Genomic DNA, 19598 nt, shown 5'->3' with positions numbered 1-19598 from the left:
ACCTCAGGCTGTTTTGTTACATGCATGTCACCTGATAATATACAATGCACTGGCATGTCTTATTGTCCAGTAGTTTAATAAGATATGTGTGGTCATATCTTATCATCACACACTATAATACACTTTTAATGCTGAAGGACTTGTAGCTGTGCCACTTTGAAAAGGACGCCTCTCATTCACTAAGAACCTTCTCCGCTATTTTTTTTTTATTTGACAACCAAAAACAAAGCTCAATATTTTTCTGATTTTAAATGTTTTTTATGTGTTTCATCCAAACTCTGGGGATACATGTCCAGAGTTTTCAGAAAAAAATTGAGCTCCTGTTTTCTCAGGCATCATTAGACCGAGGCGTCCACCACCACCACGTCTTTCTTAGTGAGGTGGCTACCCAGTCCTCAGCCTTAATATTTTAGATCAGACATATTTATTTTTAGATAGGACAGTATGGTCGTATGGAGAATGATGATTGATTGATAAGATATAGAAAGGTGCAGCATCTGCCTGTGAAAAGACTACCAGCTCTGTTGTGTTTAGTAACTGTACAGTGTTGTAATGTAATATTGTATTTGTGTGTCGTGCACCAGCGATAGGGCTCAGCTCCGTTTCAGAGGAGGCTTCATGAAGGAGGTTTAGACAGTCAGCACATTTAAAAATCAAATTATGGTTTTAATCCGTCTATAACTGGACGACAAAAGTGTATGTAAAATGACTGGACTTCTCCAGATCAGACTAAAACGCTCAAATGCGATTGGAAACCGAATTTCTTCTGCATGTTTACACCTTAATCTGACTGAAACTGGACAATGCATGTGCACATGCACATTCTCCACAACAGCAGAGACAGCACAAAGTGCAGCATAGAAGAGAGAATATTATTGCAAAAAATCTGAATGCCTCATCTGCAGGTAATATAATAATTTTAATAAACTTTATTTATATAGCACCTAAAGTTAAAAAGTTCTGCACATTTAAAAAAAAAAATGAAATACATAAAACAAGGAGAAAACAGTGACAAATAGTGATCCAGCCAATGAATAATAAAAGTGAAAGTAAAATCTGTGGCCCATGGTATTTAAACCCCAAGGTCCACCGGTGGTTAAAAATGCATTTTTTTGTAAAAGTGATTTAAAATGTGTTATGTTAGATGTTAGATGTTAGCTACAGCAGTCGTGTCTTTACAAGAGAACGGGCTATACTTGTTATTTGCAGTGTTTGCCAATAGGAGCGGCCATCAGGGGCCCGATTTTCCCATTGGGGGCCCTAAGCCTTTTCCTTTGTGTGCCTCTGGATGCCAGTGCACCAATAGGACTAATGTTGAGTGTTGTTGGTCATAAATATTGATCACCACTGACCTCTGACCTCTGGAGGTGGACTAGACTCACTTGAGCCTGAACATACAGTTTAATTAAGTCAGGTTTCCTCCTTCCCTCTGTGGACCGACGCTAAACAAGAGTTTCCTCCATCACTGGTGTATTCTGCATGTTATTGTGTTGGTGATGTGTATGTGTCTTGTCCCCCCACTCCCACCTCCCCCCACGGCTCAGGGTCCCATCTCGCTCGGGTCTAATCTTGCAGGGTAACTTGTCATTTTTTCAGCAGCCACAGACTTGACGGTGGGCAAAATCTACGCTGCCATGATGATCATGGAGTACTACCGCCAGAGCAAGACCAAAAAGCAGCAGGCGCTGCGAGAGGAACAGGTAGACCCCACCTCTCCGGAGAACGAAAAACAACCCCCCCACCCCCCACCCCTGAACGCAACAAAAAAGAAAAACACCTGTTACCCCCCCCCCCTTTTTTTTTTTCCTTTTCCCTCACCCCCTTTCTTTCTGCTGCTGCCCCCGAGCCTGTAGACTGACCTCCCTTTGCCAGATGTGGATTTAAAAGCATAAGAATCAAAGTCTTATACATTTAAATCCCCCCCCCCCCCCCCTCCTCCTTCAGGAGAAACCATCGCATTTACCCCAGACGTTACCTCCTCTCCCCCCCCCAGCCTGTGCTCCCTTTATTAGCATGCTACCTGAAAGTCTACCTCGTCCCCTTTCTAGCACCGTGTCGCTCCCTTTCTTTCTTTCTTTCTTTCTTTCTTTCTTTCTTTCTTTCTTTCTTTCTTTCTTTCTTTCTTTCTTTCTTTCTTTCTTTCTTTCTTTCTTTCTTTACCCTGTTTGCAAACCGAGGAATCCAGCTGTTTGCCTCTGTTTTTTGCATTTTATCAACCTCTCACTCCCCTACTGCTACGATTTTCCTCTCACAGTGGATTCACTGAGTTAAAATGACGATTTTTTTGTTGTTTATAATGTTCTTCACAATGATGATGATGATGATGATGATGATGATGATGATGATGATACCACATGGCCTTACATTTCGTTCAGTGTCAGTGCTCTTCCCTTCCCGTTGATGAATGCCTTTTGCGATGCACTCGCTCCCACCGTCTATTTTCAGTCTGCACACTGTGGACGTGTGGAAAACATCTCTCCACTCACGTGATGCCTTCCTGTTCACTCCAGAAAAATCTAAAACCTAAAAATCTTTTTAAAATGTTAAAGTCCTCATTTTGCTCCTAGAATAAAGATTTTAAATATGCTTCCATATTGACTGAGAGCGAGAAGAAACAAGGAGCGTTACAGGAGCAGGTGACAGGAGAGTATGTTCGCCAGTCTTTACAGTACGGCATCTGCAGTGACACTTGTATTGTCGGTATGTTCCTGAATGCAGCATTCCCATTGGACTGAATGGACAGGCTCTCTCAACATCAGCAGCGCACAAGGACTTTAAACCAGTCTGTGTGTCTGTCGCTCCGTCCCTCCATCCCTCTATCATCCCACCTCGTTCCTCCTCTCCTCCTCTATGAAGAAAGAATCCACCCGACCATATCCATCACTGATTGGCTGTTGAATATGTGGCAAAGTATAAGTAACAGCAAATCTAATATTCAGTATTCTACATATAGGAGAGCTTTTCTTAAAATAAAGAGCTTAATCTTAGAAAAACAAACTAAAAACTGAGGTTTCACTTTTCCATTTTCAGATTTTTTCCACTCCTTTTTCAAATATTTAAAGGAGTCGGCTCAACACATCTTTAAAACCGAACAGTTTAACGTGTATTTTCCTCTTAAATTCCACTTTACACACTTGTTTATTGGACTATTGTTTCTGGTCTTGACTCTCCATGTGTTTACTCATGGACTGACTTAAGTTGCAGTAGTAGCGTCACATGACACTAGTACAATAAAGACCAGAGAAGTTGTGCTAGTGGTTAAACAAGTTATAATTATTACTAATTTAGATATTAGTTAGATAATGTACAGATAGGACAAGTTAGACTTATGTTTCACCCTGTTCCCATTCCACATTATAATGTTTTCTAAATTCAACCTTATTTCCCAGTTCCCTTTTATTTCTTATGAATCTATTAGTGTCTCAGTAATAAATAGTTTAAAGGTTCAGGTCTGGATACAGATCCAGACTCTAGTCCAGTCCACATATTAGAGACTTCTGCAATAAACAAAGATCAAAATTTTGGACCCTCACAAGTATGTTAAACAGATTGCTACACAATGCATCAGTAATGTGTGTTGTGTTTAAAGTACAGTCTGAAAAGCAGAGATGAAACAAAAAATAATGAATAAAATTATAAAAGCTTATAATATTATCTTTTTTTTGTTATAATCTCATTGTAGCAGTGACATGTGGCGTTGTATATATAACAACATCTTTTCATTATGGCAGAAAATGAAGGAAGCAACACGATTGTTGTCTGTGTGAGAAATGTTAAAGCGCAGAGATCATCCAGGTAAAACAAACAGAAAGCAGGTGGTGTTTTAAGAGGCTGCAGCGTTAGATAACCACGACCAAGAATAACAGCAGCATCACATGACGGTGAACTGAAGCAGAGGGTGGATTTCTTCTCTCTCTGTCTCTTTCTCTGTCTCATCTGTCGGTGTTTGCTGTTGTGGGCTGTTGTTATTGTGTCTCAGATATGTTTGTTGTTGTACTTTTCCTCTGTTGTTGGTCTTTCTGTCCCTCTTCTCTGTTGTCTGTAGTCCCGTCCACCATGTCGTCTCTCCGTCCCTCTGACGCTCTCTCGCTTTATCCTTCCAGGAAGAGACGAGACCTTGACTTATCAAGCTCTCCCTGTTTGGTCAATCCAGGTCGATTGTCACCAAGTTTCTCTAACCAAGAACCATTTTCTCCTCATGAATCTGTCTGTACCTGTGTCTGTATATCTGTACCTGTGTGTGTCTGTATCTGTGTGTGTCTGTGGTGGCGGGTGGGATGTTGAGTGGAGGCTCCTGTGACCAGTGGCTCTGTACTGCACTACAAGGAAAAGGACAATATCAGACCCCCACACTGCAAAATCTCAAAATCTTTCCAAGAATATTTGTCTTATTTCTTGTCAAAATGTCTCAATTTTAGTCAAAACTAATTTCTTTTCACTTAAAATAAGGCTCATCGTCTAAAAATTTGACAGTTTTCACTTGTTTCAAACTAATTTTCCACTGGGCCGGTTTCAGTTGAGTAATTTTCCACTGAAATAAGTAGAAAAATCTGCCAGTGAAAGCAAGTTTTTTTTGTGCTTGTAATAAGAAAGAAAAACTTGCTCCACTATCAGATTTTTCTACTTATTTAAAGTGGAAAATTTGCTTAAAAAGAGTAAAAATGTACTTTTTAAATGTGATGAGTCTTATTTTAGGTATAATTAGATTTATTTTGACTAGAAATGACATTTTGAGTCGAAATAAGACAAATATTCTTGGTAAGATTTTGAGTTTTTGCAGCGTGTATGTCATCACCTGGTCATCGGCTGATACATACGAACGCCACCGCTGACACATTCTCCATCCAAGCCTCTGTCAGGCCAGCGTCCACTGTTACATAACCCCCCACCTGTACTGTTACCTACGTGTCTGTTGTACCGTGAACTTTTCCCAGGATGCATCACTGGGGGAAGGGGGGTGGGGGGTGCCAAACCCAAACCCAAACCCAGACTGACTGTCCAGAGAACAACAAACAAACCCAAAAGGTGGAGGAGGGGGAGATGGACGGCTTTCAGTTGAGTTGCCATGACGACCAGGAACTGATGATGTCGCACACATTCATACCAGTACAATAATAATATATTTTTTTAAATAGAACAATAGAACATCTGGCCACCGCTGGCTTTAAAGCTTCGGCCCAGTCAGAGCAGTGGTTCTCACATACAGCCAAAACAAAACTGACCCACATCTGGAGTCGTCCGTTTCTGCTTCCAGATGTTTTATCACTTAGAGCGTTTAGAAATCATTAACCAAAATAATCATCATAAAATAGCTGTGTCTCAGTTCAGGGGGGCTTCACGTCCTACGAGGTCAACGGAGGACAATGTAAATGAGACGGTGTGTTAGTCTACGGAGGAGGAGGAGTAATGCATCTCCAGACCTATACCGCCAAAAAACCCAGCTACCGTTACCTAGCAACTGTAGGAACAGCTGCAGCTGCATCCAGCTGGTCACCTGCTGGAAATTTTTTTAAATCCAACACAGACTGGACCGTCACATTTACAAACCATACGAAGAAAGAAAAAACACACCTTCGAAAGAGGATTGAGATACGTTGTGGGATAGATTTGAACATTTAAACCCCATCTCGTTTTCAAGGGGGTCCTCAAACGCAACACAAACATTAATTACATGTTAATGTCAAGAAATAACCAAGAAATAGCAAGTAATTGTGTCATAATGTCTAGAAATAGCCTAGAAATGACGGTCTATTGCAAGGACTTGGTGGAGAAACTGAGAAAATTCTGGCCTTTCCCAAAAAAGTCAAAGCATGAAAAGCATGTGTAATCTTTTGCCTTTATGAAAAACATGACATTACTATGAAATTGGCTATTTCTTGACATTATCACGTGATTAGCGGCCTGTAAATTGAAGGGTTACCCAATCTTCTTTGCTGTTGTTTAATGTTTGTGTTGCGTTTGAGGACCCCCTTGAAAACAAGATGGGGTTTAAATGTTCAAATCTATCCCACAATGTTGGACCGGCACAAGACGTTTGTCTTGCCAAGAATATTTTCATTCATCAACAATGAAAGTCGGAGGTTCGAAGACGATCACATACCATTGTAGTTCCGACCATAAACGGCGATTCGGCGGCGTTATTCTCATGACCCGCCGGGCAGCGTCCGCAAAACCGAAAGTAAGGAAATGCTGGTTGGCTCACCCAGCGTTTCCGCCACTAATTAAAATAACAAAATAAGGATAGAGACAAAATGATATATTTATCGAAAATGGGCCCATTAACAAGTGTGGGTAGCGTAGATTCATCCACATTAACGTGAGACTTTTTTATAACCAAATAGAAACTCCTCGTTGTCCCTTTAATGGGCTGCAAAGGAGCCTGGATGCTTTGAAATATGACGTCTTGGTCACGTCGCCCCTGAATTGAGACGCACTCAGTCTGTCGCTGTGTAATAAATGGATGGAGTTACACATATAACACACTGTTAATCCAGATGTTGGAAGCAGCTGTGAAGCCTCCACTCCCTCCTCCTCCTCCTCCTCCTCCTCCTCCTGCTGAAGTGAAGCTGGTTGTTCTTCCTGCACAGTGCAGCCGCTCCGAGCCTCTGGTCTCGTGTCTGAGGAGGTTTGGACCTGCATCTTGTTTCTGAACAGGCTCTGATCCATCTGCAGCACGGCCCCGCTCAGCTTCCAGCGACATGACACAAGCTGCTGCTGCTGTAGTCATGGAAACCGGCCGCTCCTGAGAGGACTCCATTACCCAGGATCCCCCCCTGTCCCTGTTCCCGGCCTCTGTCCTTAATTGTTGTCCTGTCTGATGGAAGCAGAAGTTGCTTTTTAACACAACTGGTTCAGGATCAGATGTGTAGTTTACTTCCTCCACACCAAAAGAAAAAGAAAAAAAGATGCTTTACTCAAAAACCTCCTCAGATGGTTTCTTTTTGAGTGAAACATCTTTTTTTCTGATGTGTTTCATTGATCTGGTCCAACACCTGTGATTTAAGAGCAATTTTACCTCAAATGCCAAAGGTAGAAGTTTCCCCCCTGACACAGATCTGAGATCAGTTTGCCCCCCGCCGACCTTGAACCAATCAATCAATCCACATGATATCAAGTTAAGTTTATTGTCATTGCATAAAACATACAGTGAAATTTCGTTCGGCAGTCTCCTATAGCAGCAAATAACTTTTTTAAGAGGTATAAAAAACAACAACATAGTGCAAAGTGTCAATAAATGCACACATATAAAGTGCAAAGTGCCAGTGTCAAATAAATAATTATGCATCAACATATTAAAACCATAAGCTACATAAGAAAACAACAATATTAAAACATCTTAAAGGGGACATATTATGGAAATATCACTTTCTGAAGGCTCTTTAAAGCAGATATCAGCTTCACGGCCGTTTCGGCTAATGCTGCGTTCAAGGCAGGCTTTTGAAACCGTAAGTTACAGCTTCAAGTCACAACTACGACTTGGTAGCGTTCCAGGTAACCCGTAGCTCGTGTTTTTACCATCCTGTTGTCTGTGAAAGTTCCCTATAACGGCCACTCGTAACTTCCGACCCGTGAACTCGTACCAGATCGAACTGGTATGACTTCACAGGAAGGAAAAACACAAAGTACGAGTTTCTTTGAACGCACCATGAGTTAGCAGCCCCCGCCCTTGTCAGGCATCAATTGGTCCTCGTGCTACGTCACCACATTCACGCGCATCCCTTGGCTGCACACACAGCCCTTCATGCCGTTCTCTCTCCTCATTGGATAACACTTGTATCCCACAAGGAAAATTTTCTCCTCGGGTTACAGCAGAGCAGAGTGACGGAGAGACTCGTGTTTAGGCTGAAACACTTCATGTAAGTGATTGCTGACGGAAAATAGGACTATTTAGGACTTATATTAACAAAAACATTCCACTGATATCTGCTTTAACATATATTTGGGTGTTTGTCTTGCCTTCCGACCCCCAAAATGTGATAATTGATTTAAAAAATCTGTAATTTTCAGGCTCCCTAGGTTAAAATCCATGTGGTTTTACGAACTGGTCCCTCAATTGTCGTACAATGATGTCACTAGTTGTAGAATTTGCATAATCCCACCGTAGAAGGGGCGGGGCAAGCAGTGGCTCATTTGCATTTAAAGGGACAGGCGCTGAAACCAGCCGTTCTGAACAGGGCTGTTTTTAGAGTAAGAAAAGAGCTGCAATGTTTGATCCTTGGGGTATTTTGACCAAAACATGTCACAGATAGTATGTCTTTAGGACACCTAGGAACTATTTTAATTTGTGGAAAAGGCGGCAGAATATGTCTCCTTTAAGTTCTGCTCTGGTTCAAGCGGCCGGTGAGCAGATCCCAGATCTGTCGTCTGCCAGGCTGCTTTACCTTGGAGACCCACAGCCATGTGCTTGCCGATGGCGCCCCCGTGTGGGTGCATGCTGCGAGTGCATCCTGTGTGTTTGTGTCCTGTGTCTGCCCCCCCTGAGTGTGCCTGATACCAGCCTGCAGGCCATGTCGTGTATCTCACACAGAACCGAACGCCATTAATGTTTCAGCGCATGGAGCCGCCCTCTGAGGGAGGGGGCACCGACGGACAGGGGGGGCAGCAGGGCGTCAACGGCCTCCCCAGCACCCAGCCCGACAACATCAACAGCATGTGAGTAGACCTACACACATACTCTATATATTTGTAGTTAATCTGGATGTTTAATGTGCAGTATATGATCTGTGTGTATGTTTTTTTTTATATTATAAAATATATAAATTGAATTCTTTTTCTACAGTAAGTGTTAAGTCTGGTTTTATTTTGAAAATCCACATAAATATTTTTTGGGGGGGCACAGATTGTCCAGTTGCAGAGAGTATGAGAATATCTGAGAACAAAGTGAACATGATGTCGGATGTTTCTTTCTTTCTTTTTTTGTATACTTTCTTCCGAAATATTCCTGATCGCTGTGTATTTTTATAAACTTTTTTCAAGTATACACCAACATAAATTATATAGTTTATATTCAAAGAATAATGACAAAGTCTGATAAATGGATATATAGGAGAAAACTAATAAAAGTAAAAATAAACAACCAAAGTAAAATCCGAAGGATAAATAAAGAAAGATGTTGGATCTTGAATATCAAATTCACAATGATTCCAACCCTCATATTCAATATAAGAATAGACACTTGTTATGCATCTCTATGATGCATTCACTTGCTTCCTTTGGCTCCAGCTCTCAGATACTTTGCTGTTCTTTGTCTTTTCTCCTGTTCTGTGTTTTTCTGTCGTCCATTTCCAAAAGCATCGGTTACACATACAAACAGGAAATACCTAAATGTCTTTTTCTCAGGGCTGAACTGTCTCTGTTGCAGTAGTAATAATCTGTACGTCAGTAAACTGGATGTGGAAAAGTAACTACATGAGAAAATAAGTGATATTTTAAGTTTTATGTGCAACTGAACAGTCAAAAACATCATCTAACTGTCGATTCACTCGTGTTATTTATTTCCTCACGGACGGCTCTGATTTAAAATCGCCTGACCTTTGTATGTATGCGTGTGTTTATGTGTGTGTTAATGTGTGTGTTTTGTGTGTGTGTGTGCGGTGCCAGACCTCCTGAGGGTGGCATGACTGAGAGCCAGTCGTGGGTGACGGCCAAAGCCCAGGAAATGTTCCAAAAGACGGGGAACTGGAGCCCCGACAGACCCTACCCCGACGATCTCCACGACAACCGGCACAACCCCCAGGTATGGTGAATACACACAAACACACATGCAAACACACACACACATATCGCCACCACCACAACCATGGTAACGCACCAACTAAAGCCAGCGCCGGCCTCTGTCTTTGCGCTCGCTGCCTCTGAAACATCACACTCTTGATTTATACAGTGTTATTGATCTTATGTATGAGGAATCAGGATTTAAAGGTGTGCAGCTGGACTCTTCTACAGAAAGTTAAAGGTTATCCAGGTAAGTATTTTATTTCTGTAAGTTTCTCAGAGGATCGTCCGGACTCTTAATTTGTAAATCCAGTTTCCTGTCTCTGAATCCAACCAACCAACCAATCACACGCCAGCGCCTCCTCCGGTCAGTGAGTCTCGTCATCTCGAAGAGCTGGATGTTCAAGACTCTGGTGCTGCCTGTTCTTTATTTTCACCGTTTCTTCATCCTTCTTACTTTCTCATCTCCTGTTTTCTCTCAATCTCACTTGTTCCTGCTCCTTATTATTATTATTATTTTGATGATTATTATTATTATTTTCTTTCCCTTTCGTTCACTCTTCCACCTCCTCTTGAGTCTGTGGCTTATAGAGTTGGTAGATGTTGGTTTTATGATGTTCACCTTTTCCTCCTCCACTGCCTCTTACTTTCGCTTGTCTGTTGGGATGTCCACTCTGCCCCAGAGCTTCCTCATCTCTCTCCCTCTCTTTATCCAGTCCTGTAGATGATGTACAGAGATGTAGTTGCAGTTTGAGATCTCTCCTAACCCCAGTGTTGGATGATTTTGGTTCAGAAAGTTTTAGTTTGTGCCTCAATCTCATCCATATATCAGGCTATAAGTTCTTAAACTGTCCTTCCAGAAAAATGCTTTGTGATTGTTTCGGGGCAAAGATCATCAATCAATCACCTTGATTATGCAGCGGGTTTACATAAAAAAACGGAGATATTTATGTATTAATTAATAAAATTGTGGGAACTGGCAATTTGATGACAAAGAAGGAACATCCTGTCCTCACTGGGCTTCTACCTTCATGTAAAATGAGTCAATTTCAATTTCAATTCAATTCAAAAAGCTTTATTGTCTATCACAAGGACAGAAAATTGTCATCAGTTTGGGCTCCAAACAGTTGGACATACAAAGACCAACGTAAAAACCCACATTAAAAAATCTCACATAAAAGCTATAAAATCCACATGAGTCATTTATAATGACGTCCTATGATGCGCAACAGACGACATCACGGAAAGTGCCTGGGAATATTAAAGTGCTCATCTTGTTTTCAAAACTTGATTAACATGACTCAAACTTACAAAAACTTCCCAGAGTCAAAAAAAAAGATTTTCTAAATCTTCTCAATGGGAGGCAGTAACGTTTCCTGTCACATAATTAAAGCAGATATCAGTGGAATGTTTTTGTTAATATAAGTCCTAAATAGTCCTATTTTCCGTCAGCAATCACTTACATGAAGTATTTCAGCCTAAACACGAGTCTCTCCGTCACTCTGCTCTGCTGTAACCCGAGGAGAAAATTTTGCTTGTGGGATACAAGTGTTATCCAATGAGGAGAGAGAACGGCATGAAGGGCTGTGTGTGCAGCCAAGGGATGCGCGTGAATGTGGTGACGTAGCACGAGGACCAATTGATGCCTGACAAGGGCGGGGGCTGCTAACTCATGGTGCGTTCAAAGAAACTCGTACTTTGTGTTTTTCCTTCCTGTGAAGTCATACCAGTTCGATCTGGTACGAGTTCACGGGTCGGAAGTTACGAGTGGCCGTTATAGGGAACTTTCACAGACAACAGGATGGTAAAAACACGAGCTACGGGTTACCTGGAACGCTACCAAGTCGTAGTTGTGACTTGAAGCTGTAACTTACGGTTTCAAAAGCCTGCCTTGAACGCAGCATTAGCCGAAACGGCCGCGAAGCTGATATCTGCTTTAAGTCACTTCAGGATAAAAATGGCTGCTCCCCCCTGTGTAAAGAAAACTGCAACATTATTTAACTTTCTGTGAAGATATATGTGACTTTTCTGCAACAAAAATGTGCGAAAAACTGTGATTTTTGCAGCAAAAGTGCGGCGTGAAAACATGCGCCCCCTTCCCCTTGCTAAATATGCGCACTTAACCATCCTGGGTGAGGGATCCCTCCTCTGTTGCTCACCCTGAGGTTTCTCCAATTTTTCCCTGTTAAAAGGGTTTTCCATGGAGTTTTTCCTCAGTCGATGTGAGAGGGTCTAAGGACAGAGGATGTTGTTATGATGCCATGTAAAGCCCTTTGAGACAAACTGTTTGTAAAAACGGGCTATATAAATAAAATTGCCTTGCCTTTAGCTGATTATGCATTAAATTACGCATTATCGCATTATCGCATAATCGCGTTTTTCTGGAGGGACTGCTTAAAGATACAGAAATCTGAAATCCCTTTTTTTGCTAAACTTCCATTGAGTTTCTATCTTGCCCCTCCCACCTCAGTTAGCCCCTCCCCCTCCTATAATAAGTCGACGCCCCCCTCCCCCCTCAGCAGACAGACAGACAGTCAGACAGACAGTGGTCACGCCCCCCCTCTGGTTGTGTTTTACAGACGGTAGAGATGAGGGAGATGGGGCGGGACGGGTACTCCGACACTGAGCCCTATCACCCAATGGAAGGGCATGGGCGGACCCTCTCCATGCCCCGCCTCTCGGCAGACAACCAAGTGAGCACCTTCATCCCACCATCACCATCACCATCACCATCATCACCTTCACCTTCACCACCATCACTGTCATTGTCCATCGTTTTACTCGTTAGAGAGTGAGGACAGTAGAAGTGAACGGAATAAAGTCTCTGTTTGCATCCGAACCAAACGCCCCCAAATACTGTCGGTACAGATATGGTGTGTTCACTGTTCATAGAGATATTGATTGATTTCTATTGTTAACTTTCAATCGATTAGTTTGGATTTGCTTTGTTTTTATTCTTTATTCTTTATGTTTTCTCTATCTAATACTGCACTGAAACACAAAACAAAAGAAGTGTGTACACAAGAAGCCATTAACATTAATGATTGCTTAGACTTGTGTAATATATAGGTAGCCTACTTATCAAGTCTATATTTTTATTTGGTAAAACTTTATAATGAGTACACACTATTAAGCATTCGTTAAGCATTTATAAATACTGAATTGATCATTAGTATGTAGCTCATAAACACAGTTAAAAATGTTTTACTCATCATTGATAAGCACTAACTGTGTTTATAAACTACATACTAATGAGTATTCATGCGTTATAAATGAAGAATTCAGTATTTACTAATGCTTAACTAATGCTTTATGGTGTGTACTTATTATAAAGTGTTACCTTTTATTCATATTTTATTATATATATTCTGCTTATTTAACATTTTATAGTCTTTATTGAACTCTGTGATGACTCATATATTTCTAGTTACTGACAGATGTTTAATTTCTGAACGGGGGAACACGGTTCAGGATGCAACAAAGGATACAGAGAGACTTTTATTTAAAAAATCACTTCCCTCTGTCTGACTCCCCCTCCTCCTCCCCCTCTCTTCCACCCTCACCCCCGTCACTCTCACCCTCACACTCCTCCAGATGCCTACGCGCCACTGCTGCTCCTCCACTGAGCGTGCAGTGTGTGTGTGTGTCAGCTGGATCAGTGTCCTAGATATGTATATATATTTTTAAATATATACATATCTATAAAATCTATATAATATAGAATAATTCCCACCCTCCACCCTCTCTTACTCCCCCTTCCTCCCTCCCTCCATTTCCATGAATCCTTGGTGTGTCTGTCCTGTGTAAACTGTGGCCAGAGTTCCTGTCACTCGTCACCACTGATAATGAAAATCAGACAAAAAAAACAAAAATTATTACTATTATTGTTTCATTTTTTATTTCTTTCATTAGTGTTTCTGCAACATTTGGATACAAACACAAGCACGTGGAAGCAAAACTGAACAAATCTCATTTAAAAGTGAAACGTAGCCTACATCATCAACTGTAGCTTGTCATCGAAGAAATGTGTGATCACTACTTTACAGCTGAATTTGACACTTAACAAAGCTGTGTGTGTGTGCGTTTTTTTATGCGTGTGTGTGTGTGTGTAGGTGTGTGAGAGAGAGAGAGTCAGTGTGTGATGTGAGGTGTTTAAATCGAAGCCTACATTTTCTGTTTATGAACTTTAGTTAGCTACAGATCTGGACGTGACACCAGAGACATGTTGAAATGTAAAAGACTCGCTCTGAAATCCTCTCTCCAGATGTGACAGATGTTCACATTTGGCTGTTATGGTCAGATCTATTGTCTCTGAGGCAAATGAAGGAGCTAATGCAGTGGTTCCCAACCTTTTTGGCTCGTGACATCACCATTTTGACATCACAAATTTCTGGCGACTCTGCGATCACATCATGCACTCACAAGATGCACCACCTCAGATATTTTCTTATGCTCCATTTTATTTGAACTCGATTTATATTTGAGAAAGTGAAAGTATAGAATACAGTTGTTGAAGATTGGGTGTGGTGTTATTATTCATAATTTTAAAAAGAATAGTAATTGGTTAAAAAAAAAATGTATATATTTTTTTTAATTATTATTTCTTCTTTAAAAAAAGTTTGTAACAGTGGAAGAGTTTGAAGAAAGGATGAATGACTGACAACACATCAGTCAGTTCTTCTAAAAGCTACAACATGTGTATTTTTACATGAGATTGTAGCATTTTAAAGCCAGATGTGAACTTGGTTTAATAGTCTGACTTTTCATTCAGTGTTTCCTGCTGCAGGATAAAAAAAAACCCACATGTTTCCCATCAGCTCCCTGTGTGTCCCCATCAATCGATCTTTTCACTTTTTCCACAATGAAATGTGAAAATGTTTTCTTGGACGGAGGAGGAAACTTTAGCACGAAGCCTCTGGCTGCAGTTACACTCTTCACACAACGTCCATCCTCACTGCATCTGTAGTCATGTTGCTCTCACTCTGGTGTGTTGGTAACTCAGTGAAGTGTTTCTGTATGAGCAGCAGTAGGAGGAGGAGGAGGAGGAGGAGGAGGAGGAGGAGGAGGAGGAGGTGTGGATAAAGTGTAAAATATGCACAGAGCGGCGTCTAATCATTTGATAGTTTATATTAACTTATCCTAAAAGCTGTGGACTTATATACCGTTTCATTTTAAATATAGAATATACAACATAACTCTCCAAACACTCACAACAGTGAGGAGTAAAGTAAAGTTTTTTTTGTATGTTTTTATATAGAGTGAATCTGAAAAACAAGATCATTAAATCAGAATTTGTATTTTCTTGCTGAATTTTAGACAAATTTGGAGCTACATATTTCAAAATAAAAGCCCAGATGATAGAACAATATAAAATGTAACATCATCCAAGTTGATAAACATCTCTTACTTTATTGTTTTGCATTAAGACATGGAGAATATTTTCAAATTAAAAGTCAGTGATGAATTAATGACTTCAGTAGTGTAATTTAATTACCCATCTAATTAATTCATAAGTGGAAGCACAGTGTGTGTGGTCCCAGTAAATGACCAGCAGAGGTCCCCACATGTTCACTTATTATTCACCCTTATAACAAGTAAGTTTATATTCTACTACTGTACATGATCAAATCCCATTTATTCTGAAATTCATCAGTCAGTTTGCTAAAGTGCTGTTGATAATTAACATATTTTCTTAAAGCAGCTTTTAGGCTTTTTATTTAAACATTAAGAGCGATGAGACAAAAATTCATAACTATCAAAGAGGGCTTTTATTTTGAAATATTTACCTTCACCTCAGATATCGATCATTCTTCAGTTCAATGAGGAAAAATGGAAGAAAAAAAACATATAAATGCTTTTTTATCGTTTACAAAATAAATAAAAAAACAGAACATTTATTCATAACTAAGCTCCGCCCCCATTAGGCGCTGCCCCTTCATTAAAACGAGCGCTCCCTGACCTGCGTGTAGTGTCTGTGCTGGTCATTAGTCCTGGTGTTGAGATAATTAGACGTGTTTTAATTTAATTAGGACGTAACTGGACATGAAGGAAGGCAGCCATGTCTTTTATCTGTGTGTGTGTGTGTGTGTGTGAGTGTGAATGTGTGTTATATTGTGTATACAGAATATATGTGTGTGTCAGTACACTGTTACTTATTGTCCTCTAACACTGCTCTGCCTTACAGAGAGTTCATGCTGTTTCGGTAAGTGTGTGTGTTTGAGTGTGTTTGAGTGTCAGTGTGAGTCTGTATGTGTGTGTTTGAGTGTGTGTGTGTGTGTGTGTGTGCGCACATGCATCTTACATTGTCCCCTGTCCTCTCTCGCTCGCTGGCACACCCTCCTCGCTCTTATATGTGTGTGTGCTCTGGTCTTCTTTGAAAATTAACTGGGTTCTCTCTCTCTCTCTTTCTCTTTCTTTCTCTTTCTCCTCACGATAATTTCCCTCCTTTTCATCCCTTCTTTTCCTCTCTCCCTTTTCATACATATACTGTATCTTCCATCTGTCTCCTCCCCTCTCCCTCTATTTCCTCTCTTTTCCCGCCTGAAACACATTTATCTCCTCCCAATAATCCCATTATCCTCCTCCTCCTCTCCTCCTCTCATCCTCTTATCTTTCATTGTTTCTTCTTCTTTCCGTCCATTTATTCACGTCTGTCTCTTTCTGCTGCCTCTGCTCTCTGTTCTCCCTCGATCCCCCCCGGCGGCTACGCTACGTCGGGCCTATGCTCTGTGTGTGTGTGCGTGTATGTGTGTATGCGTGTGTGCTACACTGCTCTGCTCTACGTATCATCTCTGTGTTTGCCTGCTCTGCAGCGGAGGAGACACAGGCCGCGAGGAAATAACCTCAGTGTATGTACACCTCTCTCTCTCTCTTTCTATCTATCTATCTATCTATCTATCTATCTATCTATCTATCTATCTATCTATCTATCTATCTATCTATCTATCTATCTATCTATCTATCTATCTATCTATCTATCTATCTATCTATCTATCTATCTTTCCCTTTTCAATCTGGATCTGCAGCAGCTTGTAGTTTGTTGGTTGCGTTCACCCACTCTGCTCCCTGATTGGTTGATTTGTTACCTGCAGGATTTTCATTATATCAAACTTTATTTTAAAGGGATAGTTCAACATTTTGGAAAATTGGCCCATTGCCATAATCCCTATAGTCATAGCAGTAGGTTCGTTACCTTTAATTGTCGGTGCAAGCTATTTTTAGAACGGCGGAGCAGAGCCACGAGCTGCTCAGAGCTACACTACGGAGGCTCATGGGATTTCTTGGTTTCCCTCATCAAACTCATCAAATACACAATCCAACAACTCCAAAACGCTCTGGTGGACAAGTTGTGACCTGCACATTCACCACGCTATGAGATAATAACAGAACGTTACCAGACAGAGTTGCTTTAGAGGTAAATTCATGCAAAACCGCTGATGCACGTTGCCTTCAGGGGCAGTTTTTCAGCAAGCAGTCTTTATAGTTTGCGTTGTGTTTTTTTCATCACAGTCACACAAAATCAGCCTAATTCACTGCTCTGCTGCAGACACCACCTGCACGGTGCTGATGCAGCAGCCTAAGCTCCGCCCACCTGGTACTGCAAGTGTGTTAAATCAACTGCAGCCAAACTGTCACTGGTCAGATCCAGTTTGATCACCTCTCCCTCTCTCCCTCCCTCCCTCTTTCTCTCTCTCTGCTCGTGTTGCAGTCTCTCTGCTTCCCCCATTGTTTGTTTTCTGTGACGACTTTCCCTGGACTTGTGCTTGTTCGCAGTGTATGCGAGTGTGTGAGAGTGTGTGAGTCTGCGTTACCTCTGTGTGTGTTGTAGTCCGTTGCATCGCTGCAGACTGGGTCAACAGTGTTTGAGAAACGCATGGACTGGCCTGATGTGCGACTGTTGGCCTGTGCAGGGGGTCGGGGCGGTGGCAGCGTGCCGGCATGTTATGGTCATGTTATGATCATGTTATTATCATGTTATGGTCATGTTATTATCATGTTATGATCATGTTATTATCATGTTATGGTCATGTTATTATCATGTTATGATCGGTCGTGCATGACGAGACGGAGCTGAGTCTCGCTGTGATGATGTCATGATGTGATGGAGAGGAGGTGGAGGTGGTGTATTCACACACCGAGGGGAGGGGGAGGGGGGAGGAGGGGGTTGTGGGTGTTTGTTGCTTTGGCCAAACGCAGTCATGGAGGAGCCTGAGAGGTGGAGGAGTGGTGATGGATGGGCGGAGAGTCGACGAGTGCATGGAGGCTGTGTCATCTTCATCTCTCCTGTGTGTCTTCAGCTGGATGACGTCAGCGTTTGTAGCTTTTCAGTGGAGCGACTGATGTTTTAGAAATGACTAAGTGTTAATCTAAAGGGCAGTTTTAACAATTGAGCGATCAATCAAACTTTATTTGTGTTGCACTTTGTTAGAAGCAATACGAAAACATAAAATATTAAACATTATCAACTTTTTTTGGATCTGTAAATCTGTGTGTTTCATTTCGTATGTACATGGCTTATTAATCAATTTCTGTATTATCATTTAATCCATTGTTGTTTATTTAAGTAAAGGGAGGTGTCTGTATAAGCCTTCTTTTGGCTTCCAACTGCTCCTGCACAATTCATTATCATTGTTTTGTGCAAATATAGTATCAGTATTGTATAATGCAAAAAGGCAGGTGATATTTTGAAGATAATAAAACCAGTAAAGAAAAAAAATGAAATAAATGTAGATATTAAAAGGAAAGACATTAGGCCTACATATCAGTGAAGCATTTTAGAAACATACTGTATATGTATAAATTGATAGCGAGATACAGACAGATAAGATTCAATTAAGAGGCATTAATGCCACATTAATGCTCTTAGTGCCGCTGTTTCTGCAAATATTAACACTCAGATATCATAACTACCTCATTTTATCATTAAACCTGTATGAAGTGTCTATTTTTGCACTTTAAGTTGAATTTCTTGTGTAAAGGTTTAGATCTAAGTGAGGCGACAACTAAGCGAGATTCATAATAAACAATTTAATCAAGTCTATGTGTTAAAGAACAGACTAATATTTCCCATCAGAGCCACACAACAGACTGAAAACATCTCAACACTGAGTTCCTCATAAGTGTGAAGCCTGAATATAAAACATGTCCTCGGTGCAAATAATATGAAATAATATTCTTGATATTTTTATAGAAAAGAAACAAACATGTGTCATCCCAGAATAGACACACAGAAAATGTGAAAAATACACATCCTTTCCGAGTGTGTGTGTGTAAGTGTGTGTCCCTACATGTGTAGCTGCCCACGGGGGGCGTGCATGGCTTGTGTCGGGCTGCTCAGAGAGTGTACACACAAGACTGTACACTGTGTGTGTGTTTGTGGTGTGTGTGTGTGTGTGTGTGTAGTGCCGCTCCTCTCAGGACGGTGACTCCTCCTCCCATGTCGTGCTGCTTGCAGACTTGACGTGTGCTTGGTCGTCAGGGCGATGTGAATATTTCTGGGTAAGGGGTGGGAGTTCAGAGTGTCGAGAGTTCGAGTCCTGGTCAGAGGAGTCTGATACAAACCCAGCAGGAAAATCACACAACACAACACAACACAAGTCCCACATGATACACTTTATATCTTTATACTGTATGGAGCTTTAACACAAACATCTACCTTTATACTGTATGGAGCTTTAAAGGAAACATTTACCTTTAAATTGAGTCAGTTCCTTTATAAATTGTAATTTACAGTACAAACAAATAGGCTGAATAATTAATAATGCTGAAGAAAGTGCACTTTGATTAGTTTTCTATTCATATACAGTACACACACATGGATACACACACAAGGTCAAATATAGATGTAGAATACACAGAACAGGAATAACTTTAACTGTTTTTAC

General features: G+C 41.0%; 1 protein-coding gene across 1 annotated transcript in view; it reads left to right on the top strand.

Annotated features, from left to right (window-relative positions):
- cacna1ab (calcium channel, voltage-dependent, P/Q type, alpha 1A subunit, b) overlaps positions 1–19598 on the top strand; it is a gene marked incomplete at both ends in the record, with an annotated part of 208654 nt that overhangs the window by 183233 nt on the left and 5823 nt on the right. The window contains 6 exons of the mRNA XM_083969756.1: positions 1597–1700; positions 8528–8652; positions 9601–9736; positions 12294–12407; positions 15899–15916; positions 16527–16562. Of these exons, the coding sequence (XP_083825882.1) occupies positions 1597–1700; positions 8528–8652; positions 9601–9736; positions 12294–12407; positions 15899–15916; positions 16527–16562 (533 nt within the window). The remainder of the gene's footprint in view (positions 1–1596; positions 1701–8527; positions 8653–9600; positions 9737–12293; positions 12408–15898; positions 15917–16526; positions 16563–19598) is intronic.

This window comes from Trachurus trachurus (genome assembly GCF_905171665.1).
Source record: "Trachurus trachurus genome assembly, chromosome: 1".
Classification (NCBI taxonomy): domain Eukaryota; kingdom Metazoa; phylum Chordata; class Actinopteri; order Carangiformes; family Carangidae; genus Trachurus; species Trachurus trachurus.
The sequence above is the reverse complement of the archived record's forward strand: the minus strand, read 5'-3'. Positions and strand labels throughout refer to the sequence as shown.